Source organism: Gobius niger, assembly GCF_951799975.1.
Source record: "Gobius niger genome assembly, chromosome: 6".
Classification (NCBI taxonomy): domain Eukaryota; kingdom Metazoa; phylum Chordata; class Actinopteri; order Gobiiformes; family Gobiidae; genus Gobius; species Gobius niger.
The window spans coordinates 2,656,444-2,683,546 of record NC_136857.1 but is presented as its reverse complement, the minus strand read 5'-3'; the positions used below and the strand labels follow the sequence as shown (position 1 = coordinate 2,683,546).

Below are 27,103 nucleotides of genomic sequence, written 5' to 3'. Positions count from 1 at the left end.
ACCCAAATCTTAAAGCTCATTGCGTAAAAATAGCGACGAAAACACAAAAAAGTAAAAACTTGACAAAAAAGGCACAACAACAACGTGAAATAAGCTACAAAAAAGCAATGAAAAAAGCCCCCCAAAAAGCGATTAAAAAGCTAAAAAAAAGTGCGACAAAAACGCTTCAAAAACATGACTATGAGGCGACAAAAAAAGTTACAATCACTTTTGAAGGTCTTGGCTTTCAAATGAGGTGCTGCGCTGTTCCTCCCCAGTGGAGAAGCTTTTATATTTGGGTCAATCCGAACTGGAGAAAATGTGGTCGGTTAAGTGGTTAAACAATAAAGAGTAACACATTTTCAAGTTCTTCGATCCATTTGAATGAATTAACTCGGAGCGAGAGACTTTGTATAGAGAATATAAAAGATCTCAGTCCAAAACATGATAAAGACACTAGTGTGTTACTAAACCTGTCTTCACAAGGACAACTTTTCTCAGGCCCTTGCTCATTTTTTCTCATTATAATTACATTTTGCAGTTTGTGCCTTAATTAAATAGCAGACTATCAAAAATGTTCAAAACCAATCATCATCTGTTATTTAAAAGCCCACAACCCACTGAAAATGCTCCAGCAGATCATTCTGGAATAAGAATACTCTGAACTGCATTCATTTCAATTCTGTTTTAGTAGATTAGCTCTTTACACCAAAATATACTGCATGTCTGAACACAAGTTACAATGACCCCATAGACAGGATAATCTGTCTGAAACAGGTGTTTGGGTGGGTTTCCAGTTTATGTGATTGCAACTTAGAGCTGCAACAAAACGTAAACACTTTCTGCGGCCAAATTTGAAAGTTTGTTTTTGTGGGGTGAGAATGTGGGTCTGGTGTAAATAAAGTCGTGTCCGCAGCAAAAACATCACATTTCTGGCCAAACCGTGCTGAGCAAACGGCCTCGAGGGCAGAGCGTCTCATGTTTACTTCTGCTGACTGCGACAAAACAAGGCAGTTTTGTGAAGATACTTTCTCTTGGAAGTTGTCACAAACAAAGTGAGAAGTTTTAGTTGTTTTTATGTCGACCAACAGCTTTGCAAAATTTCATACAGAGCATTATTTTCAGGTTGCGTGAGCATAAAATGTGCACACTGGAAAAAGACTCATCATCATCAAGGAAGAAATGACATAAAATGACCTATTATTGCCAATGGAACAAGCACATTCTTTCTGAATCCAGATTATTATGTAACACTTTAAGTTGAAAATAAATATTTTCAAGTGGGATATATACTTGTTCCTCTTTAAAGTCATTGTTCTCATTTAAGATAGTCATTTTCTAGTGTAAATTTTAGTCTGATGAAAGACCTTAGTGATTTTAACTTTGGGTGGGCAACAATCCAGATTGAGCTATTTATCTAAATGTAAATGAAGGTTTTTTTGTACCCCTTATGCCGGTGTTAATTTCGTCGACTAAAATATTTAGTCTTAATTTTAGTCAAAGTTATATTTTTGACGACTAAAATTGGACTAAAACTAAATTAAAAGTTTCTCATGAGACTAAAACTGTGACTAAAATGTCCACATATTTTAGTCGACTAAAATAAGACTAAATAAAAATAAAAGGAAGAGACTAAAATCATCCAAACTTCTATTGACCGTCTGAAAAAGCCTCATATCATTTAAATTCACTGCCAAATGAACAGGTCTGTGCTTTATTCATGTGGAGCAGCTCCATGAAGTCGAGGACCACGAATATGATTATAATGAATATTATAAATATAAGTCGACTAAATTAGTCTTAATTTTAGTCGACTAAATTGACATGCAATAACATATGTTGTCAAAATTAATACTGCCTTATGCCAGTCGCCATTAAAACCTACAAGTAGTAGAAGAAGAGGAGGAGGGGGGCAGCAATACACCTCTAGGTGTTTAGTCTGCCGGAAATCCAAGAGAAGCTAGCATGGGCGCCATATTGTCTTCATGCCCGGCCTCTTCTGAAACCATTAAACTGGAAAGAGGTCTTACATCAAACCGGATGTGCGTCAGCGTCCACCATGATAAGAAGCGTCCAAATTGGGCTGTCGGTTAGGAAGGAGTTAAGAAAAGAAGCCTCAATGCTAACTATGCCTCTGAAACTAACTGGTGATTAGGAGCTATGTGCCATCCCATAAGCCACTGTTGATTGACAGGTGTGTTTAATAATAAGCATTATTAAGAGAAAAACGTATGTGGACACTACGTTGTTGTTGGACACTGTACAGTAGGGGGCGGAATGCACTTTTGTTTGGCCTGCACTCCACCAATAACTTTATAGAAGAAGAAGAACAGCTTTTGGTGATGTCACTTCCCCTTCCCCTGGGTAAGGACTGTCGAACTGGGAAAACAAGCTGAAGCTCTAGTTCACTAACTGCATAGAGATCTAACAGTTGACCCCATGAAAGGTCAAGGATTAGTTGCTAGTGTTACATAGAGGCTAACATTTGATGGTTTCGGACGCAGCCGGCGACCCCTTCTTAGGAAAGATCGCGTTTGCCCTCTTTTTTAGAGCCCCTACCTTTGTTTTCAGCCTGTCTTCGAGCTGCAGGCATCATTAATGGTGTTTCACAACAACTCTGAGTGAGTAATGTGATCAATTTTGGCTAATTATCGGGTATTTCCATGGAGCTAAGGACTCAAGCAGCCACTCCGGTCATGACGTCACAGGAACTCCCCAGATTGAGCTATTTATAAACTGTAGAGTGCTGCTGTAACCATCTTTTCTTTTTGATTATCAATCCAGATCACTCCTCAAATGCTCATCACTGAAGCACACATCCCCTCTCTCTCTCTTGCAGCCGGTGCCTATAGATGACTCATTCTGTGGCCTGGACATTAACCAGCCCCTGGGCGGCTCTCAGCTGGTGACGGGACACACTCTGTACACCGAGACCAGGGACCGCATGACCTCCGTCACCTCCTACGTCTACAACGGCTACTGCGTGGCCTTTGTCGGCACCAAGAGCGGACGCCTCAAGAAGGTAAGAAGCGGTTTTCGTCTTTACTTTGGGATGTTCCGCCTCAGTTCCACACTTGGATGTAAATGTTTAATGCCATTTTCTTGTGCTACCTTACCCACCTCCGTCTGTCAAACTATTGGAGAGACATTCCTCCCCCTGGCAATGTGACTGTAGCGCTCTTTTCTGTGCATTCTTGTTAAGTTTTAAACGTGTGGTGCGTGGCGCTGAAAGTGCTATTCATGCTAATAGGCACCTCTGGCTCTGAGTGGAAAATGAGAGTGGGTTATTGTATTGCTGCAGAGGTGCAAAAAACACCGACGGCGAAGGGGGTTAAAGGCTGCTGGCCACTTAATAATGATAGATTTCACACCCAATCCTCCGGAAACGAGGTATTAGGCGCGATGGCTTGTTGACAGCACTGACGGGCGCGGAGAGTGTGAAGAAGAGAAAAAAAAAAAAAAGCAAAAGCGCGACTGTCAATCACACATGTTTGGCTAGTTAATGTGGAGCAGCTGTTGTAACTGCTTTGGCACGGACTCAGACGCCGCCAGCTGATGCGCAAGCTGCACGACGCCGGGACAGGGATATTGGTAAAAATTATGATTTACTTATTAGGCTGAGATTATTCCACTCTGTATTTGTGACTGATAATGTGTGCCAATGGAGAAACCGCCGGGGATGAAGAGGATGAAGCCGCACCCTGACATGAGGAGAACATGCACACTGAATATCAAGCATTGGCTTAAATGACTTGAATTGAGGAAATGTTTCTTCTTTTGAGCGGTTTTCGCTCATTTAGAAATTTTAGAAAATCGGACCGAGTTTACTTTGCTTGTTTGAGGAGAACTTTTTGTAATTTTTTTGTCAATTTTTTGTCATTTTTTCGTCATTTTTTTAATCACATTTTTGTCATTTTTTTTGTCAAATTTTCATCAAATTTTTGTCATTTTTATTTTATTTTTTATTTTATTTTTTATTTTATTTTTTTAGTCATTTTTTAGTCATTTTTTAGTCATTTTTTAGTCATTTTTTGGTCATTATTTGGTCACATTTTTGTAATTTTTTTGGTCAATTTTTTGTAATTTTTTTGTATTTTTTTGGTAACTTTTTTGTCATTTTTCGTCATCTTTTAATCAAATTTTTGTCATTTTTTTGTCAAATTTCAATGACTTGAATTGAGGAAATGTATCTTGTTTTGAGCGGTTTTCACTCATTTAGACACTTTTCCTGATCGGACCAAGTTTACTTTGCTTGTTTGAGGACGTTTCAGACCAGTTCTAGGGTAAATCTCGCTTGAAATAAGAAAGTACAATTGCCAATGAGATAAGACCAATTTTCTTACCCCATTGGCAAAGAAAATGACCTGAAATAAGGACGAAATGTATTGAAACGAGTCAGAAACATCTCAGAACAAGTGAAATAATCGAGGACAAATGCCTAAGAACTTCTTAACTAGTCAAAACATCTAAAATTTTGATTATTTTTGCTCAAATTGAGATGTTTAAACTAATCTAGTTAATTACTTTTTGCTGTGCAGAATCCAGACATGTTGTTTTTTGTGAATTGAACTCAGTAAAAAGGATCCTGTTTTATGCCAAATAAGTCAAAATGTGAAACTCAAAAGCCAAAACAGTGCTGTGATTTTGGCTGATTTGACCGGTGTTCTCCTATGCCTGTAACGCTTGCCCGTGCTTGTGTGTGCTGAACAATAAGTAACTGTGCCTTGTGCCACAGTGGAGCGGTTTCTTGCATACTGATGTTGCTTCCACAGGCTGCATGTAGACAGCTGGTGGAAAGGATTTGTCAGTAGTGGTGGGCTCCTCCTCCCACAGGGGCCAGGTCGGCCCTGATTGACAGCTGTAGTCTGGCGCGGTGTGGCTGGAACTGCCTAACGCATACTCATACGCGCGCATCCCTACCCCCCCCCCCAACAACAACAGCTGCAAGGAGGATCGGAGAGCTGTACCAAAGCCATGTTTAATGTCCGTCTTCCAGTGCACGGAGAGATATCTAAAGTCTGCAATTGATCTTGCTTTTGGTGGATTCAAACGTAGTTGAAGATCAATAGTTCTTAAACCTTTCATATCAGAAAACCTTTTGGCTTTCCACCAGCAGATGAAAACAATGACTATATAATAGGGCTGCTCGATTATTGAAAAAATAATAATCACGATTATTTTTGTCATAATTGAAATCACGATCAAAAATCCATCAAAAAAAGACAAAAATCCATCAAAAAAAATGACAAAAATCCATCAAAAAAGTGACAAAAATCCATCAAAAAAATGACAAAAATCCATCAAAAAAGTGACAAAAATCCATCAAAAAAGTGACAAAAATCCATCAAAAAAATGACAAAAATCCCAAAATTAAAAATTAGAAAAAAAAATGTGAAAAAAAAATAAATTGGGAAAAAGAAAAAATTTGAAAAAAAAAAAAAAATTATAATCGATTTTTTGCGATTATGCTAATTTTGTAATCGTTTACTGTTGTAATCGAAATCGTAATCGAATTTCGATTAATTGCACAGCCCTACTATATAAAGATATAAAGGACCGTCCCAGGTCTGAACTAGACTACGATTAGCCTCACCCAAAGGAGAGAGACGTAAACATGATATCTAATGAATGAAACAAAGAACTGACATAGTTTTCGCTGTTCTTGCTGCTCTTTGGTTATTTAGTGAAAGTTGGTCTGGATGAAGGAGCACAGAGCAGTTTGGGGGTGTTTGCACAGACTAAACTGACCTGATCATTGCCCAGAAGGGGATCCAAGCCTCTCAAACCCGAGGCCACCTCTGCAATACATGGAGGGGTTTGCATCTGATCTCGATTTGGTCCTGGTAGGACATGCTTTAGTTTTGTCATGAGGTGTTGGTCCTTGTTAAACGTGATTTTCGCCCTGTAAAAGTCTTGGATTAGCCTACAATTCACCGAAAACATTGTGTAGCTCTTTAGAGGCAAGAATTAAGTGTCTGCAAGAAAATCTGTATCTTAAGTAAAAAAAAGTAATGGCACTGCCTACAGTATAGACCGATTGTATCATGTGCCTGTACCACAATACCACGCATAGGCAAATAAACTTGAAATTGGCCAATACTTCTTCACATTTTGAATTGAACTCATTTTACCTCATGCAGACGTCCCTTGCGTAGAAGCTGGCAGAGCTATTGTGATACCTGTTTAGGGCAAATCTTTAATTCAAGGCCGATGTGGGATCCATGGGTTATTCTGGTCTCCATCTATTCATAATTAAATCGATACACCAATCAGGCCGCGCTGGAGAGGGCATTCATCCTGCCTAATCCTCCGCAGTAATGAAGCGCTTTTTCCTGCGTGCTTGAAATGGATCACGACAAAGCTCTGTTTTGGTCACACTGCAGCTGCCTCTGAGTTGTGCGCTTTACTGAAGTGAAGAGCATTGTTGACAGGATCTTTTCGATGTTGTCCCAATATGGAGCATCTCGCTGACAAAAACACGCTCCCTCTCGTGTAGGTTTGAGAAACAAAACGTAAACCTAAACATTTCGTACTCAGTCGTTTGAATTTTGAATTGTGCTGGGACATGCAGTGGGAGGAAAAAGTGTGCACGCCGTTTCTTATTTCCACCTGAATTGGTCATAAAATGTGGCCTGATCCTTCCACATCACAAGGATGAGTAAACAGTGTCTGCTTAAGCAAACACCACCCAAACATTTACATTTTATCATGTTTTTATTGGCCATAACATGTAAACATTCACAGGACAGTATGGAATAAGTGAGTACACCCCTGAATCTCGCTGAACTGCAGCAGTTTTGTCAAGAGGAATAGTCTAAGATTCATCCTGATCGGTGTGAGTGTCTAATCAAACCGTAACTGCTCTAATATAGGCCGGGGCCTTTATTTACTCAAGGGCATCTAGGACCAGGCCTTTATTGGAACCAGGCCACAATTAGAGACAGGCCTTTATTTCTATTTGAGCAAAACGGACGACCAGGAAAACAGAGAAAAACGAGATTTGTGTCCATTTGCACCTAAAATATTAGGTTCATTTATTAATGAACATTTCAAACCCTCTCCCAGCGGCTGGAACATTGACGCCTTTTATTTTGTCGGGACAACAGGAAGTGTTTCGTTGCTGTTAGCGGAGCTTTGACATCAATGTCACTGCAGGTTTCTGTTTCGTTTTTACCGCAGACCGGATTATTTGTTGTTATCTTGTGTAAAAGGCGAGTTTAGACGGAGCGTTTGTGTTTGTGATCGATCATGAGACTGACCCGAGAGAAGACGAGACGCTCGCGCTGATGGGAGGAGTTATTTTGAGGCGTGGGACTGACCTGCACACGGGGCAGCTGGACGTGCTTTGAAGACGCGATGGAGACTTTATTAAAACCCTGGAGGGTCACAAAACATTTGTTGCCCTGTTTCGACAAATATCGTCACTGGAGGTTTGAAAAGTGGCTAAATCTGTGTCAAAGTTACGCTGGGATCAGCTCCTCCGCAGCGTCCCCCTCGGCCCGGGTTCCCATTTGTTACTTCCTGCACGTGAGTTTTCATTTGCACGAGTATGAGACAAATTCCTAACATGGGGAATATTTCTACCGCTATAGTTTCTAATAAAAGCCCCGGCCTGTTTTAGAGACCGGCTTTAATTTGCCTCCGCCAGCCACGAACCCGGCCTCTGTCAGAGACCCGGCCTCTGTCAGAGACCCGGCCTCTGTCGGAGACCCGGCCGCTAATGGAATACAGGCCAGTATTAGAGAATTTACGGTATAACGTGCTATCATCAATGGAAAAATGAATGCTTACTCATTCTTGTGATTTTAACAAAGATCATACCACATTTTACGACCAATTTAGGCAGAAATGTAACAGTGTAACAGTGTACTCACTCTTTCCTCCCACTGTCCAGTATTTGGGTGATGTTTTTCCTCAATTCTGCGCACCCCATGTGTATTTCCGCCAGTTGTGAATGTGTCTCCAACAGCGGGTCTGCCCTTTCCAGAGGCTCCCATTTCTGCACGTTACTGTATGCAAAGCAGCCGTGCCCGCTGCTCTGGTCTCATCACAGAGCCATGACCGTAACCACAGTAACGCGGCGGTGGCGGCGGCGGCGGCGGCGGCGGCACAAGAATTCACCGGGACATGAGAAAAGCCACCTAGAGGGAAGGTGCCATGCTCGGCTGGCCAGAACAAGCAAATGAATCCGCTACAGAGACCGGCCCGGAACAAGGCGACTGTGGGGAGCACGAGTTGGCAAGTGTAGCGGGTATATTTATTTTATGTTTCGCGTTTCAGAACCAGAATCAGTTAATATTAGATTAGTCCAGGCCTCGTCGGGGGTTTATCCAGCTTTTAAATGAAGCTTGTCACTTGCATTTAAGTTACGCCGTCTCCCAGTTGTCCTTAAAGGAGGATGCGCAACGCCGCTTTTAGTCGTCGCAGAGACAATGGCGCCACATGCCTGCACAAAACTTCAAAGAGAGCAGTGCTTCAAAGGAGGTCATGTACGCGGAAAAGTGGTTAAAAAGGTGAGTTCAAGTCCTTTGAAAAGCAGGTCACATGTTGTTGAGCATCTTGCGTCTGTTTCTTCCTTATGGCTCCATTACCAAAGCAAATCATTCACGTTCTAGTATTACAGTGATTTACATAGCAGTTATTTAGAGCAGGGATCAGACACTGAGGTGGGGGTGGCCAGATGTTTTCAAGCCAATATTATTAGAATGTAAAACAAATTAGTTTGAATTTTGTATATATTTTTGATTGAAGGCAGTGTATTTTAATGAAATCAAGCCAAATGTCAAAACGTGCTATCAAAACAAACATTATTAAACTAGATTTTAAATGTTGTGCGCCTAAATTAGTCATACACACTAATTATGATTTACAGTGGGGAGTCCTGAGTCCCCTTGTGTTAATTGTGTTGTTCGCCCCATGTCGTATGTGCCCCCTCCATCTACAACATCGGCAACATTCGACATATTGTGTAGAGCAGGGGTGGGCAAGTGTGTGTCATGGATTTTCTTCATTTCCATAACGCCAAGGGCTGAAACGCACAATTGTAGCCCAAAGTAAAGCACCTTTTTTCTACAAATGTAAGTTTTGTCCATAATATATGACCTAATGCGGTGTTTTGCTGGGAAATGTGAAAATATTGACAGTATTTTTCACATTTTCGAGTCCCTTTCACGTATTTGAATACATTTTTCTTCAATATTCTCTTGGGGAGCCAATGGTTTTATGCTGGAGGGCCGAATGTGGGCCCCGGAGCCTGACGTTGCCCACCCCTGGTGTAGAGCTTCAAGTGGCTCTCAAGGTCATCTGTAAGGGACTTTTTCATTTTCATTAGCTATCGTTTCATTCATGCTTTAGTAATGACTTGGGTGAATGAATGGGTGTTTTTCCACTGTTTTCCAACATTAAAAGTCATTCAGTGAATTGTGTCAAAATTGCGCATTAAATCAAAACCCAGAATCCACATGATAACATTGCTCAACTCTTTTAACTGCAGACATTTGCCAAAAGTGCTAAAAAAAAAAAAAAAAATTAGCGCTACTAATCTCCCTTCATTCCTCTGTTTGACTGAATGCGTGCAAATCTCACGAAATGAAATAGGATTTTTTGCGTTTTGCATTTGTGGCATTAAAGGAACAGGCCACCGTTTTTACATACTGAGATATGTTCTTACCTTAGCTTTGACGAGTTCTTTAGGACCTGTCTGATCTTCCCCCGTGCCTTCAGTCACGTAAACACAGCGCAGACGGCGTTAGCATTTAGCCTCTCCCTCTCTCCACTATAGCTCCAAAACAGGAAAATTAAACAATGTGGATTTTCTAAGTGGATAAAAGGGGGAACTATATTGTGAGGCGTAATAATACCAGGAGTAGTTCGAAATCTGCGCAGTAATCTTCACTTTACTGTGCGGATTCGAACTACTCCTAGTATTATTACGCCTTACAATATAGTCCCCCCTTTTATCCGCTTAGAAAATCCACTGTTTAATTTTGTGTAATTATACTTTGTAGTAGAACACTTCACCTAACCATATTTAAATAGGGAAAACGTGGAAGAGCTTGGTAGCTTCTATCTTGACCTGTTTTGGAGCTATAGAGGAGAGAGGGAGAGGCTAAATGCTAACGCCGTCTGCGCTGTGTTTACGTGACTGAAGGCACGGGGGAAGATCAGACAGGTCCTAAAGAACTCGTCAAAGCTCAGGTAAGAACATATCTCAGTATGGAAAAAACGGTGGCCTATTCCTTTAAACATATATCGTATTAAGCCATTAAAAAGCATTACATTTGACTTGCTGCCACCTGCAAACCCTGACTGTAGCTCAGACATGGTTTTCACCTGGTTAAGACATACTTCATTTGGTTTTGAATAAGGTCTGGTGCTTGAAAGGTTTTTATGACAAATGTCGTTCCAAACACAGCCTTGTTAATTTATTCATGGTTGGATCTGGCCCATAGAATATGCATGTTTTGGGGCTGTTACAGATGCTTTCTATCGTGATCTCAGCGGGAAAATCCTGGTTAAAACGATGCTGCAGTACAATAGTTGGCAGTCCTGAGCCTCAGTTTGCTTCATGCAGGATTGTGCCCAGATATGGCAGCGCAGCAGACATGTGAACCTCAGCGAGCCCTCTGTCACCAGTGAAGGTTGTTGACACTTCCCGGAATAAATTTGAATCCAGCTCTGCATTAGCACGGCGCACATGGAGAACACATGAAAGCTGTCCAAATTATTAAAAATGCATCCATCAAACATCCCGTTGTTTGGATGGCAAGTGGCGCAACACGAACTCCACATAACAACAAGAATAATGCATTTTGACTACACTTGACCCAGATTTTGCACTGTATATGAAAAGAGGAAGTGCTGCATTATTCATGTGTTTACATTGGGGGTGTTATCCGCTGGCTCCCTCAGGTGTCACGAGGGATTGGGTGACCTGATGAGCCATGCCTGCGCCTCCTCTGCTCCATGCAGATAAGCCGCTCTGGAGCTGTCTGAGGCGGAGACAGGTTACAGCGCTGCCAGCCACCGAGATCTTGGTTTGTACAAGCAGGATTTGATGCTTTTCCGGTGATACGGAAGCTTCTGGCGTGCACGGGAAGACATGACTGTGTTACACGGTCGGTTAGAAGGTGGTTTGTAAACACTGGGAATTGAGAGATAACACAACGGGGGGCAATTGTGGACTGTTGCTAAAACTAGGGCTGCTCGATTATTGAAAAAATAATAATCACGATTATTTTTGTCATAATTGAAATCACGATTATTCTAACGGTTATTTGTTGCCTTTAAAAAAATCCATCAAAAAAGTGACAAAAATCCATCAAAAAAGTGACAAAAATCCAACAAAAAAAGACAAAAATCCAACAAAAAAAGACAAAAATCCATCAAAAAAGTGACAAAAATCCAACAAAAAAAGACAAAAATCCAGCAAAAAAGTGACAAAAATCCAGCAAAAAAGTGACAAAAATCCAACAGAAAAAAGACAAAAATCCATCCAAAAAAAAAAAGACAAAAATCCATCAAAAAAGTGACAAAAATCCAGCAGAAAAAGACAAAAATCCAAAAATTAAAAAGTAGGGAAAAAAAATTGAAACAAAAAAAAAAATAGAAAAAAAAAAATGAAAAAAAATATTATAATCGATTTTTTTGCGATTATGCTAATTTTGTAATCGTTTACTGTTGTAATCGAAATCGTAATCGAATTTCGATTAATTGAACAGCCCTAGCTGAAACTGCATTGTTTTTTTTTTTGGTGCTGTTGAGAATAGATTGTGATGTTGCTTTTCTTTGATTCATTTCAGTCAAAGCAACACCTGGTAGTTACTCTAAAAAATAGCATTTCAACATCATAAAACCAGTGATGTGAATGTCTAGAGGTGGACAATTAACGGCAGTCGAATTGAAATCCCAATTTTAATTCTCTGATGTTTGCAAATAGAGATAACTAGCGACCGGCTCTTTTGAACGGCTCTTCAGGATAACCGGATCTCAATTGGGAAAAGAGCCAGATCTTTTTTTTTCAGTCAATTTTGTACCCAGAACTCCCTCGTACAAACACAAGAATCAGCCCCAACAATGGAGCGCGTGGCAAAAGTGAAGGCTAAATGCGCTAAAAATGATGATTTTTTGTTAGTTGTGGTTATCATTATATTCTTAAACATGTTTTTCAAAGCATAAATATCTGTCCCAATGAAATTTTACATTTTAGATCGTGTCATTGTGCGTTAGCAAGAGGAGCCAGTCTTTTGAACGGCTCTTTGAAATGAAACGGATCCCAAATACTAGGCTCTCAGTAAAGAGTTATTAATCCCATCACTAGAAGATTTATTAACATGAATGGATGCATGAACATAGATGTATGAGCTGAAGTGTGGTTGGACTGTGGGTTAGGGATGTCTTCGCCGGGGCCTGGACACTGGTGGTGGTGTGGACGACCGGTGGAAGATGCAGCAGGAAGAAGCCGTGGAGCGAAGAGGTGGCGATGGGGCGGAGGCGGGTCGCAGTGCAGCTGGGAAGCGAACAAACCATTTTTGCTAGAGGCTTAAACGCAGGACCGAGATAGATGATTGGCTGCCACGGAGGTGCGGCTCTTGCACTGATGGGCTGAGGTGGAGGTGTGGCCCTCTCGGAAGCGATCATTGTACTTGGGGACTGTTTTTGATTCCTCTCTACGATTTGATAAAAACACAGAGCAAATTGTCAAACGTGGACAGCAGCGAGTTCACCTGACGAGGAAACTGAACTCTTTTAATGTATCAGCAAATATTTTAAGTAACTTTTATCATTCTTTTATTGAAAGTGTCTTAACCTTTTCTTTTATTTGCTGGTTTGATGCCGGTCTGTGAAAAATCAAAACAGTCTGAACCACATTGTCAAAGTGTGTAGTCAGATTCCTGGTGTGTGTTTTGAAGACCTCGCCTCACTCTGTAAGAAAAGAGTCGTCCAAAAGACTCGATCGATTTTGGGTCAACAAAATCATGTCTTGCGGTCGCACTTTACTCTGATGCCTCCGGGAGGCGATATGTCGTCCCCCAACAGAAAAGAAACCGCTATTCAAAGTCCTTCATTCCGACTGCTGTCAGAAATTTAAATGACAACAACCCTTGTGTCCTGATGCACTTACAGTTCATGACGTCTGTATATAGTTGTATGTGTCTCCATTTACTGTTTTTTATGACCAGAGAGCAGTGAACAGAATTGCCCATTGGGATGAATAAAGTTGTTTTGATTTGATTTGATTGATTTGGCTGGAGGTAGGAAGGTATGTAGGTATGTAAAAAAAAACAACAACAACATTTGATTGGAATGATCAAGATCCATGGACTTCTTATGTTACCTCAGCAGTTCATCTGTCGGCCGTTCCTCTTGTTGACGCTTCCGAAGTTATGTCGCGTTAAAAGAACAAAATTTAATCGCAGCCCCAACACAAATCACAAATACTAGGTTTTTTAATTCCAAAACTGGGCAGCCCCACCATAACACTGTAAGATTGATATCGTTTTAAATTACAAATGCCAGAGGGTAGAAACGCAATATCAGGAAGAGGACGGATACCGCTGAAGGAAAGGAGGCAGGCGACTGCTGAAGTTTAGTTCTGCCAAAGGAACCAGGCCTGCACCACTGCCTGTAATTGGATTGGCTCCATTCCCGCAGAAATTCCCTGCGCCCCGTGAACGCAATCTCCTACATCCCCCTGCTCCAGTCCCTGCCTCCTCACTCCACCTCCTCCCTCACTCACTCTCTCTCCCTTCGCCTGTTCCTCTTCTGTACACCTCTGTTTCCTGAGATTTGCCGGTGCATGGCGAAGCAGCGGGGATAGTGTTGTCCAATACGGGGCTTTGAGGGGATTTATTGAGGAAGAGGGGGTTAAGAGGTCCGTGCAGCGAGCAGCCACTGAGGTGCGGACAATGGGGGGGGAAACACTTCCACTTGGCCTCTCGCCGCACAATGCAACTGTTATGGAGTCAAGAAGGCGGAATCCAGATATCACCCGCTTGTAATAAAACCGCCGTGACAGTTCGGCGAGGGCGCTGAAAGAGTTTCTCAAACGGACTTTTGTGGGTGGCACCCGGGGAGGCGTTGATTGATCGCACCGGGGTCGTAGATGTTCACCTCAGCAGAAATGTGCCTGGGGGGGGGGGGGCAATCGATAGCGAGAACAAGCCGCGTGTTTGCTATAGCTACGGCTAAAGCAATTACGTTATTGTGTTTGGGCGAAGGTTTGCGCGCGCCAAGTTCTTTGAGCGTAACGACAAACGTGGCGTTCGTGATTCACGTCGTCTTTTATGGGTTTGTTTTTGTGTTGGAAAAATAGTCGTTGACAAATGCGGGGCTTGGACGCGGTTAGCAGGTGGATTTGAGGACGTGGTGTTTTTTGGCTGGTGCCGCGGCATCGCAGTTCACAGGGAATCGAGTTCGGCTTATTTGTTCTGACATGGGAGCGGATTAAAGATCGACAAATGTGTTCTTGTTGTAAAATAATATCGAGTGAGATTGTGTAAAACATAGCCAGGTGTGTTTGTCCAGTGTATTTTGAGGAGGCTTACTGTATTGCATGTAGTCTTTAAGTCAATAAGATCTTCCTCTCCCCTATCTTTTAACATTCACGATTAGCAGAGTCGCACACAAATGACGAGATAGCTCAAGATTGAGGCTAACGGCTAACACAAAATAAGAATCGGCGGTAGTTTAAAGGGATATTTCTGGATTTTTTGACATAGGGCCTCCTAGATGTCCAGAGTGTTGTTGATTTCTGGACATTTTATTTTATTTTTCGAAATTCATACAGTCATTATATTTGAAGAGTTTTGTGGTGCTAGGCTAGCGCATGTCTATGGTATCTAGTCGCCTGCATTAAAAACAGTCTGACCCAAGCCCAGTGAGGCAAATCACTTATAACACCAGGCTACCGATATAAATGTCTCTGTTGACTGAATCATTTTTGAAATATAACAATTTTGCATTTAAAATAACTTACATTTGAGCAGCATCAGCTTCCTGGTTGTAAGCTACGCAGCGGCGGAGTGATCTGCTGGGTTACCGGATCTACATTAGTTTGTTTACCTGCAACCGGCATTACTACAGATTCACAAAGGAGCTCGTGGCAACGTTTGGAGGACTACCCGATGATTTAGAAGAGGAATTTAATGCAGGCTACTAGTTACCATAGACATGTGCTAGCCTAGCGCCACTAAACTCTTCAAATATAAGGACTGCGTGTATTAAAAAAAAATCAACAACACTCGTGATAACAAGGAAATGAGGCCCTATGTCAAAAATCTGGAAATATCCCTTTAAATTTAATTGTAGTTGTTTACATGTTGTATTGTCATTATTTAACAGCTGCTTTTAGCTCTCAGATAAAGCTCCAACCTTAACAGCCACTGGCATTTCCTCCGGAGCAGGATTCACATCCAACATGATGTTTGTAACAGCTTGCAGTGACTGTCCATCAGTGACTTGCTGTCTTTTACGAAATCTTGCGCTATCTCTGTGTGGGACCCTGCTAATCGAGAATGTAAAAGACACACAGCAAAAAAGTATTTAACTAGATCAGTATAAACATCTGAATTTGAGCATAATACTCCAAATTTTAGTTGTTTTGACTAGTTCAGATGTTGTAGGGCATTTGTCCGAGATTATTTCACTTGTTCTGAGATGTTTCTGACTCGTTTCGATACATTTCGTCCTTATTTCAGGTCATTTTCTTTGCCAATGGGGAAAGAAAATTGGTCTTAAGTGAGATTTACCTTAGAACTGGTCTGACAAGCAAAGTAAACTCGGTCCGATCAGGAAAAGTGTCTAAATGAGTGAAAACCGACAAAAACAGGATACATTTCCTCAATTCAAGTCATTTAAGCCAATGCTTGATATTTACTTTTTGCAGTGCAGTCAGAAATCACGTGGGGACACTGTGCATATAGCCCAAGATTGGGTTTTAATGGCATAGGCTGCAAACAGGTAGGCTACATGGTTTTCATCCAGCTGACCCATAATGCATCTGTCATCGTTAACGTTACTGAACGCTGCAAATTGAACACTGGTACACGCGACGCGACAAAGCCCACAATACTATAGGTCACATTAGAGCGAGATCATCCGCAATGCACTCGTGTGAATTCACATTACCGAAACATTGCGTCAGCTAAATTGGCTCCGAATCCGAATTGGCCGTGTGTGGTTCGCTTTGCACTCGACTGTCCCGCGAGGGCACCGGGATTGGTGGGAAGAAACAACGGTATTAGGGAGGAGGGGGAGCGGCGCCTTTGATATAGACGGAGATGGAGGGCACAGCTGCACATGTAAAATTGGATGTTGAAACTCATCCCCGGTAGAAGACGAGTTGCAGAGGAGCTTAGAGCGAGTTCGGCACGAGCACATTAGGGATCCCCTTGTTAATCACACTTCATTCTCACATTGTTAGAGTGGGAATTTACTATGGAGGATTCTTGCTGTGGCTGTGATCTGCCGCGACAATTGTTAGCTGCAAGTCAAGAGATGATTGGCCTAGGGCTGTGCAATTAATCGAAATTCGATTACGATTTCGATTACAACAGTAAACGATTCCAAAATTAGCATAATCGCAAAAAATCGATTATAATTTAATTTTTAATTTTTGTTTTTCAATTATAATTTTTTTTTTTTCAATTTTTTTTTTCAATTTTTTTTTCAAATTTTTAATTTTTGGATTTTTGTCACTTTTTTGCTGGATTTTTGTATTTTTTGGTGGATTTTTGTCACTTTTTTGATGGATTTTTGTCTTTTTTCTGCTGGATTTTTGTAATTTTTTGCTGGATTTTTGTCTTTTTTCTGCTGGATTTTTGTCACTTTTTTGCTGGATTTTTGTCTTTTTTTTTATGGATTTTTGTCACTTTTTTGCTGGATTTTTGTCACTTTTTTGCTGGATTTTTGTCTTTTTTCTGCTGGATTTTTGTCACTTTTTTGCTGGATTTTTGTCTTTTTTTTTAATGGATTTTTGTCACTTTTTTGCTGGATTTTTGTCACTTTTTTGCTGGATTTTTTCAAAGGCAACAAATAATCGTTTGAATAATCGTGATTTCAATTATGACAAAAATAATCGTGATTATTATTTTTTCAATAATCGAGCAGCCCTAGATTGGCCTTTGAAATCACTTTCGGCCCGAGTTAATTGCCGTCACGCGCGGCTAAGCCATCACGCTACGCTAGTTAGCCATTCGCAACCGGACTCCAAAGGTCGGCTCAGGTGCTTCTTTGCCGGACAGACGCGCTCGTGAACTGGTTAGATCGGCAGACGCGACGTGGACGTCTCCCCCGTGGCGAGTTGTTTTGCGCCTGTTGCTGCATGTGTTCTGGAAAAAACATTAGCTTAGCGTGGCAGCTGAGGCTAGCGCTAAACGCGTTAGCGACTTGAGAGAGTTGTATGGGCAGCTGCTCCTCCAAGGCCCCAGCGGACAAGTGGTCAACCCCACCTGCTTCTTGCCCCACTTAGCTTTGCATTTCCAGGCCTGTCTTTTTTTTTTTTATGGACATGACAGAGCAGCTGGGTATGTTTGCTTTCACTCCAAACAATGCATTCACTTTGACCCACCTGGACGGTCCCTCAGGTTATAAGCCGAGAAATTGCAGAAAGGCAGAACACAGGCAGGACAAACCACTAAAGGGGGAGGACACAGAGGAACAAAGAAAGTGCTGATGGATTTGCTCAATGAAAGGAACATTTGACAATATATATATTTTACACAAATAAAGGCAATTAGCAATGCATTCTCAATCAATCAATCAATCAATCTTTATCTATAGAGCGCTTTTCATACACAAGTGCATCGCAAAGTGCTTTGACATTACAAAAGATATTAAAACATTATTGCCCGACAAACCCTCCCAATATATACAGTTGTCACAATACACACACACACCTACACCCCCGACCCTTTACTCTACACTCACACTCACACACAGAATCAAAATCAAGTACATAAGGCTGGTACAGATGACCAAGGTGAGGAAACACCATCAGAGGAGCCGTCCTCCCCGGGAGCCGCCCGGGCGCCGACACAAGGGTCCCCATAGGAGGCACGGCAGAGACACCACACCTCCACCTGGGCACCCACAGGACGGCACCCACACAGCCACACCTCCACCTGGGCACCCACAGGACGGCACCCACACAGCCACGCCTCCACCTGGGCACCCACAGGACGGCACCCACACAGCCACAGCCAGTCACCGCTCCCGAGGAAGAGGGCTCCTCCAGAGGAAACACTGGAGATTCTAAAAATATAAGAAGCGGTATAAAAACATTGATAAAAAGTTTAAAAACAAAGTCTGAATCCATCCATTTTCTTCCACTTTTCTGTTTCCGGTTCGTGGGGGCAGCTGTTGGTGTTGCCCAAATCACACAGCACCAGCCCCTATGGCTCCTCCTGCAGGTGGTGGGTCCACAGAAGGACGGCCTCATGGTTCTAACCGGGCCTGTTGGTCTCCCATAAGGGGCTTCTGAACCGCTCTTTGTCTGACCCGTCACCTATAGGACCTGTTTGTCATGGGAGACCCTGCCAGGGGCACGAAGCCCCCGACAACAGAGCTCCAGGATCATTCAGGCGCTCAAACCCCTCCACCACGTTAAGGTGGCGGTTCCAGGAGGGGCAATGCATTCTCCAATTGATGCTATTTTTTTGTTGTTGCTGAAAATGAGTTAATTTTTGATATATCATTTTCTATTTTCTCTAAATTCCCACATTTACTTAAGCCTAATTACTTTCCTTGGTGCCAAAAAGTGTGGTGTGCGCCTTCTGAAGTGACATATAAAGTTTTTTTTAAAATTTGCTTTGGGCACTTCTTCCAATTATACAGCGCCGTGAATAACAAAAATACATTATTTTTCGTGAAAGCTCTCTGAAAGCGTACAAGGCATCACCCTAACGACTACAACAAGCGTAAATGACTTTATATAACGTCCTTTCTTCATTGCTTGTAATTTGCTATTTTTCAAACGCTTTCCCAGAGTTTTACTGTAAAAGCGGGGGCCTCGTGCTACGGCGAGCTAAAACACATAATTACGACTAAAAAAGCTCTGCCGTAATTGCCGCACGATAGAATCTGCTTTCAATCACCAGAGTGCAAAAAATCCCGGACGAGCCCCCCCCCCCCCCCCAAATTCGCAACGTGTCACTCACCGGCCACTGAATGAGTTTGTTTGAGACAGAATGACCAAATCCAATTATATCCACACACAACAAATAATTGCGATCCTTTTGTTTGACTTCTGTTGGAACCGGAATTAAATTTACACTGAGCGCGCACCTGTTGACGACGCCCGTTCTGAATCGCAGCCAGACAATGAAGACGGCGCGTTGTGAATGACAGCTGCCAGTGTGCCTCCTATTACCCTCATCTTCAGGGCTGCCACGTCGTAAATTGCCTGCCATCATTTTAATCAGGCTAAACTGAGCCGTACAGCCGCGGTTTAGCTAATGGCAACGGGGAGCGGAGCGCACAAGCCCGCGGTTATTGTGCCAGTAATAGAGTTTTCTCTCGGGAGAATTGGTTGAGTGAGTGAAACGTTCCACGGCGAAAGCGAAAACTTTTTTTGCAAGCTAATAAACTTTTGATTCTGCTTAGCTCTCGATGCCGAGAAAGTCTACATTTGATTTATTCCACCGTGACTCAAGCCTAGAGGCACAATTTGTTTACAACTTCTTTTTTTAACCTTCTTAAAGGAGACATTATGCTAAAACAACATTTTATGAGCTTCTAACCTTGTAGCAATGTTCCCTTGTCAAAAAATATACCCGTAGTGTAGTCTTTTGCTTCATTGGGGTTTTGAATAATCTGGATTTCCGGGATTTTATGGCGGCGTAGAGGAACGCAAAACCAGGGCCGGACTAGGACTGAAAAAACAGCCCAGGACTCTGACCAGCCTGGCCCAAATTAGCGTAATTGTGACACTTCCACAAATACATATTTTAACCTCTTACCACCTGCCTTAACATTAACGAGTGCATTTTCCCCAGTTCGGCTTTTTATTATGATTTTTTTCATCGGTATCATCAGCAAAAAGAGCGGGAAAGGTGGTCGTAGAAACAGAAGCAAAATCATTCATATAAATAATAAATAATAATGGTCCCAAAATGGATCCTTGTGGTGCACCATACTCCACGGAATTTCTTTTAAATTGACGTTTTTTTTATACTGGGCTTGACCCAAATCTAAAAGCTTCTTGACTGGAGAGCAACAATGTAGGTAAGATCTACAAAAGTGATGGAAACTTTTTGTCACGTCGCCACATTTTTGTCATATTTTTGTTGTTTTTTTTAATCATTTTTTCTATCATTTTTTGTTGTGTTTTTCTCACGTTTTTGTAGTTTTTTGTGTCCGTGTTTTTCTCATGTTTTTGTTTTGTTTTCATCCTCTTTTTCTCGCTATTTTGATGCTTTTCTTTTTCGCTTTTAAGATTTGGGTAAAGCTCGGTTGAGGCGGGACCGGTGGCCCTTCAGTGGCCAGTCAGCCCCTGCGCAAAACTGTCCCACACATTTTTAAAGCCCATAATTCATCACAGAACCTCAAAAGGTTCTTCCCAGCACCATAACATTTCTCACAAGTGAAGATGCAAGTCAAAGCCTCCAACTGTTTACTTTCTAAAACCCATGATTGGTCCAAAAACATGAGTGTCAGAGACTTGAAGTTGCTTAAAGGGACAGGCCACCGTTTTTCCATACTGAGATATGTTCTTACCTGAGCTTAGACGTACACATCAACTCGTCTAAGCTCAGGTAAGAACATATCTCTGTACACAAAACGGTGGCCTGTTCCTGTTAGAGTTGCCAGACAATTTTTCTGATCACTACACACTTTTCAAACTATTATTTCAGCCTAAATACTGACATTATCTACATGACTTGTCTCCATAATCTCTCGTAATCCCTCTTGCCTGTAAAAGAATGGCCGGTATGCCTATTCCCAGTGCAGTCATGTGTGTCTGTGTTGTCTCTTCTAACCTAATTGCCACACACATCTCTCCAGTTAAACTAATGACCGGTGTGTTCATTGACTTGTGAAGTGGTAGGATGTGCCGCGACCTTTCCTAACCCGGCCCCCACTTGACCCCCTTCCGACTCGGCTCTTAACCCTGAGAACTAGGCGGCCCCCTCCCTAAGAGGCAATGAGCTGTGCTTCTCTTGCCCGGGTGGACGATGTTGTGTGTCTGTATGTGGGCAGACTGGAATTGTGGGTGGTTAAGTAGCACGGAGGAAGTTTGATAACCGAGCTTTAGTCACACAACCGAGCCAATCCGGAAAAAAACAGGAGGGCACCTGCGTAAGAAGTTATGTAAGAATTGAGAAGAACTGACAGGTGTGGAAACTGGCAATATTTTTTCGATTCGATTCAGAGATGATGAACCTCGCTTGTCCCTCTTCGGAATTCTTATGCAATTTTCTACCTTGCTTCTACCATTTTGAACGCCAAAGCGGACAGGGGTGTGTGAATGATGCCGTTGCTTCGGAATCAGACGAATTGTGCGGATTGTGTTACAAACTATTGCTTCGGGGACTGTCCCTGCTTCAAGGAAAGTCGGGAAAGTCGCACATGCTTACTTAGGGCTTCTGCGAGGTGCACCGTCCCCATTCGTTTAGCTCACCAGGTGAATCAGTTTTAGGGCCGCTCGATTATTGAAAAAATAATAATCACGATTATTTTTGTCATAATTGAAATCACGATTATTCAAACGATTATTTGTTGCCTTTAAAACAAATCCATAAAAAAAGTGACAAAAATCCAGCAAAAGTGAAAAAAAATCCAGCAAAAAAATGACAAAAATCCGGCAAAAAAAATGACAAAAAATCATCAAAAAAATTAAAAAAAATCATCAAAAAAATTAAAAAAAATCCATCAAAAAAATTAAAAAAAATCATCAAAAAAGTGACAAAAATCCATCAAAAAATGACAAAAATCCATCAAAAAAATGACAAAAATCCATCAAAAAAAGACAAAAATCCATCCAAAAAAAGACAAAAATCCATCAAAAAAATGACAAAAATCCATCAAAAAAATGACAAAAATCCATTAAAAAAAAGACAAAAATCCATCCAAAAAAATGACAAAAATCCATCAAAAAAGTGACAAAAATCCATCAAAAAAGTGACAAAAATCCATCAAAAAAAGACAAAAATCCATCCAAAAAATGACAAAAATCCATCAAAAAAGTGACAAAAATCCATCAAAAAAGTGACAAAAATCCATCAAAAAAGTGACAAAAATCCATCAAAAAAAGACAAAAATCCATCCAAAAAATGACAAAAATCCATCCAAAAAATGACAAAAAATCCAAAAATTAAAAATTAGAAAAAAAAAATGAAAAAAAAAAAAATGAAAAAAAAAAAATATATATATTATAATCGATTTTTTGCGATTATGCTAATTTTGTAATCGTTTACTGTTGTAATCGAAATCGTAATCGAATTTCGATTAATTGCACAGCCCTAATCAGTTTCTTCCATACTCGAGGTCCAGCAGCTCAGCATCCTCCCTCCGTGTTGTCTGAGGTCATCCACAATGACGTCAAAGCCTCCGAGCGCTCGCCTCGCGGCCGTCTTCATCCGGCAGCCTCGGGATTGAACTGGGTGACGGCTTTCTTTGTGGGTAAGCGGAGAACATGGTCAAACCAGCGGGTGTGGATTGAACAGAAAAGGAAGAGACGGGTCTGCTTTAATGCGTCCGGCAGCCAAGGAGTCTGCACGTCCAAAATATTGTCTTTTGTCTCCCTCTGCTAACATAATATGTGTTGATGTACAAAACGAGGCACCTTCCGAAATGTTTCTGCTCTCTGCCACACTTCTGAGAACAGTGTATAATTTACGATACGCTGTTATTTACAGTACGTTTCACACAGCGCTCCAACTTTGCAATTACTTTCAGACGCGCCTCTTTGAAGTGTTCGCTCTTTCCCGGTGCCTTTGCCCTTCTAGTGCCTTTCTCCATTTTTGGCGCTCTTAAAACGTGTCCTCACTGTCCACCTGGTTTTCCCCGCTCATTTACTCTCTCTCTCTCCCCTTCTCCCCCTCTCCCCCTCTCTCTCTCTCCAGCTAAGACTATTACAATGGCAGCCTTCCCCTGCAGTGATCTCATTTATCACATTCAGAGCCTCACTATCGCTCGCCCCTCCCACCCTCGCTCCCTCGCACTCTCCCTCCCTCCCTCCATTCTCTGCCTCTTAATTGCCTGCTCTTTTCTCTTGCCGGAGTCTCGAAGGAAGCATTCTTCATTATCTAACAACCAGAGACAAATGCTCACACTTGCGCATACATTTTCAGAGCCGCTCAGCTACACAGATGGATTTCCAACACCGCCCAGGCCTCGGCTCGCTCGTGGTTACGTTAAATCCCATAAGACGCGAAGGCAGAAACACTCAAGGCTGTAAATATGTCGCGTTGCTTTTTCATCCGTTCGTTTGCGAGATCTGATTTCGTTTATTGTTTTATACCATTGTGTTATTGCCGAGAACGCCTCTTTGCGATAAATTGTAAAAAGCGCCTCTCTAATAGGGCTTTGCTTCAAACGTGTGATTAATTAAGCCATTGTTGATTAAAAGCTGTTAATCGAGCTGTTCTTTTAGATCTGACGAACAACACTTTTCCATACATAAGCAAGAGCAGAGTGGCCTCCGGAGATTTCTGCGTCTGACAATGAAAGCAATTATGTGAAACTAGAATCACTCACAAGGCGCGGAGCTCCTCGAGGCGTTGGTCCAATCTCACAACAGAACGATAGATCTCCTGATTCAAATTATTATGTAGAGTGAACCCAACTCATCCCGCGAAGAGTTTGACGATTGACCCAAACATTTGTCAGATGATCATGACAAGGAACGTGGTCATGCAAGGGAGTTTTATGTGCACCATTCATGCATACAGTGAACTAAAGGGCTTCACAACAAGTACAAAAGACATTAAAGAGGGGGTATTCTGCTTTTTTCAGTCCCATAGCACCAGTCTATATCACACTACAATGATGAGCAAACCTTCTGTTGGTCTGTAAATGCAGTAAATTAGAATAACTGCCTTCTGTAAAATGTCTCTCTCAAAATGGCTGTAGTGAATGTCTTGAAATAGGCCTCTGTCTCTTTAAGAACCTCTGAGCCTTTCCGACACGCCCCCTCCACACGCTGTCTGTGGCATCAGTGGGGAGGGGGTTCTGCTGAGGAGCAGTGGTTGGTTACTCGGCTGGTGACGAAAGCTCGGAGGCGTCTCCAGGAGGTGGGGGCGTTCCTAGGAGGACTCAGGCAAACCTATCCCTAAAATGGCCGCCATCAGAGTTTTTACAGATTACTCAGAAATACGTGAATGTGCCAAGGCAACACTTCAGGCATGTTTTTATTGAGGGAGTGACAGAATAGCATGATGTAAAGCTTGAAGAAGTCAATTTTGCATAATACCCCCCCTTTAAAGGAACAAGCCACCGTTTTTACATACTGAGATATGTTCTTACGAAATCCGCGCAATAATCTTCACTTTACTGTGCGGATGCCAAACTACTCCTGGTATTATTACGCCTTACAATATAGTCCCCCCTTTTATCCGCTTAGAAAATCCACATTGTTTAATTTTGTGTAATTATACTTTGTAGTGGAACACTTCACGTAACCATATTTAAATAGGGAAAACGTGGAAGAGCTTGGTAGCTTCTATCTTGACCTGTTTTGGAGCTATAGAGGAGAGAGGGAGAGGCTAAATGCTAACGCCGTCTGCGCTGTGTTTACGTGACTGAAGGCACGGGGGAAGATCAGACAGGTCCTAAAGAACTCGTCAAAGCTCAGGTAAGAACATATCTCAGTATGGAAAAACGGTGGCCTATTCCTTTAAGCTATTGGCAAATAAATTAATCTGAGAGAGAGAGAGAGAAAAAAGAAATGAAATAATCTACGTAAAATGCCCAACTAAATGTTAAATCAAAATGACTCACAATTTAAAACAAATATGCTCATTTTGTCACTTTTAACTAATGAAGGGAAACCCTCCAAAAATAGGAAAAATCCTCCAAATGCAGAGGAGCAACTTCACTATGGTGGACAATCACCATAACCACCTAAATCCTAACTAAACAAGCAGACAGGCATACAGAAATATAAGTAAGGATATTGGTCTTTTATCAGAAAATGGCCACTACCATCGGTGAACAAATTAACTAACTTGACCTAAGATGTGATCAAATCAAAGCTCTCTGACTTTTTCAAGTTGCCACATCACGTCCACCTTCATACATTTACGGCTCCCTCTTCTGACCTTGTTGATGGTCAGAGGAAGAGTAAACAGTTTTCAAGCTAAAAGGAAAAAAAAAAAAAAAAGAAGCTCAGATAGATTAGAGAACGTCTGTCAGAGTGGATGTCTGGAACCGTGCCAGGATTTATTGATTTGCTTTACAAAGCGCTCGAATGGGCCAGATAACTGTGATTAGCCAATTCATTTGTGCGGGGCCCGCAGAGTGGTCCCAAATTAGATAAAAAGGGGAAGAGGAAGGACACGGGGCGCGCCGTTACTTTGTCAAATTGTACAGAAAGTCCTACAACAGAGGGATACGTGAAGTTCTTCCTCCAATGCCATTTTAATAAAAGGCGGTACATTGTGTCAAATTGAATAATCGTAAAACCACTTCATATTAAAACTGAGATATTTAGCACTCGCTCAACTCAAAGTATTACTGAAACTAGAGAAGTTCTGATACGGATAGATGGTGCTTAAGGGGAGACACTACAGGCAAAACTCAATTTTTTTCAGTTTTCAGGTTTTTGGGCCAAATTGGTCTCTGAACATACAAGCTTTCACCCGGAAACAGAAAATATGCCTAATCTTCACAAAAACATGTTTAAATATTGCGCTGATTCAATGTTCCCCCATAGACTTATATGGGAGAATGCAATTTCAAGGGCCTTTTTCTCAAAACACATTTTTCTGTCATTGTGGCGATACTATGTCCACGTCAGTCGGACCTAAAGACTTCACATTTTCCAGCCTTGGACTGAACAATATTTGGAAGATTTTTTCAGAGGGATTTTTTATTATTTAATCCCTTAAGCCCCATTTATTGAGTTTTGAATGTCAAAAAATAAGGCAAATTTTTTTTTTTTTTACAAATTTTTTCCACTAAAAACAGCTTAAAACTAAACAGGATATCCAAAATCCCCTCTGAAAAAGTCTTGGTAGCTCATTCATCAATAAAATGAAACCATATATTTGAATGTAGCTCAATCCATTATTCAGATTTCGTCGCTGAAAAGATGGGAAATTTGGGGCATTTTTAGGCATAAAACATATTGTTCTTATATGAAAAGATAAAATGACAGAAAACAGCAAAAGTTGATATCTGTAAATATACATTTTTTCCCTATTCACCTGCAGTGTCTCGCCTTAAGTATCAGCAGATTCCACATCCAGTATAGCAAACCGTACATCCGTAACTGAGACACAAGACTCGTTGGGGGTGTTTATAAAACGCAATCATTTCATGAGATTTGGCAACAAGTGGATTCATTTATGTTTTTACATTTCACTTTGTTCCTCAGCGTTTTATCATTAGGGTTGTAATAGTTTAGAGAATAATTTCCATACCTCTGACTGTTAAGAAAATGAAAAGGCCATTGTTTACATAGCATAAATATTCATTCTGCGCAACCCAATCATGCAAAACATCTCCTTTGCAAATGCGTCCCCGCAGTTTTGTTCATTCAAGTGTGTCTCGCGCCGATAGATTTCATAAATGAGAGCTCTTCGGGCTTTGATGACGCACTAAACTGTTGTTTTTTTCTGAGAGGCAGCGCGAGTGACAGCGACTAATGTTTCTGTCTGATAGGAGCCGGCTGCACTGCTCCTGCACGCCACTCCGAACCAGGCAGCCGGGCACTTATCAGGCCCCGCATGTTCCGCCTGTCTGCGTGATGCCACTGTCTAATCCCGGGGCTATGATCAGCTCATGTGTGCGCAGGGGCTTTACAGGAGGCAGAGGCACAGACGAGTTCATGGGTGTATGACAAATCGAATTGTTAAGACGGGAACGGTGCGAGAATGAGAATGGAAACAGACTGCGATACTTGGCCGTTCTCGTCCAACCATATTGTCTGTGTGGGCTTTGGGAACTGGATGAAGTAGTTGAT

The 27,103-nt window shown here is 41.7% G+C and overlaps 1 protein-coding gene across 2 annotated transcripts in view; it reads left to right on the top strand.

Annotated features, from left to right (window-relative positions):
* The window catches only part of plxna2 (plexin A2), a 519,114-nt gene that overhangs the window by 80,968 nt on the left and 411,043 nt on the right, over positions 1 to 27,103 (top strand). For both annotated transcript variants that reach the window (XM_079558784.1, XM_079558785.1), the window contains exon 3: positions 2,819 to 3,001. In XM_079558784.1, coding sequence (XP_079414910.1) covers positions 2,819 to 3,001 — 183 coding nt within the window. The remainder of the gene's footprint in view (positions 1 to 2,818; positions 3,002 to 27,103) is intronic.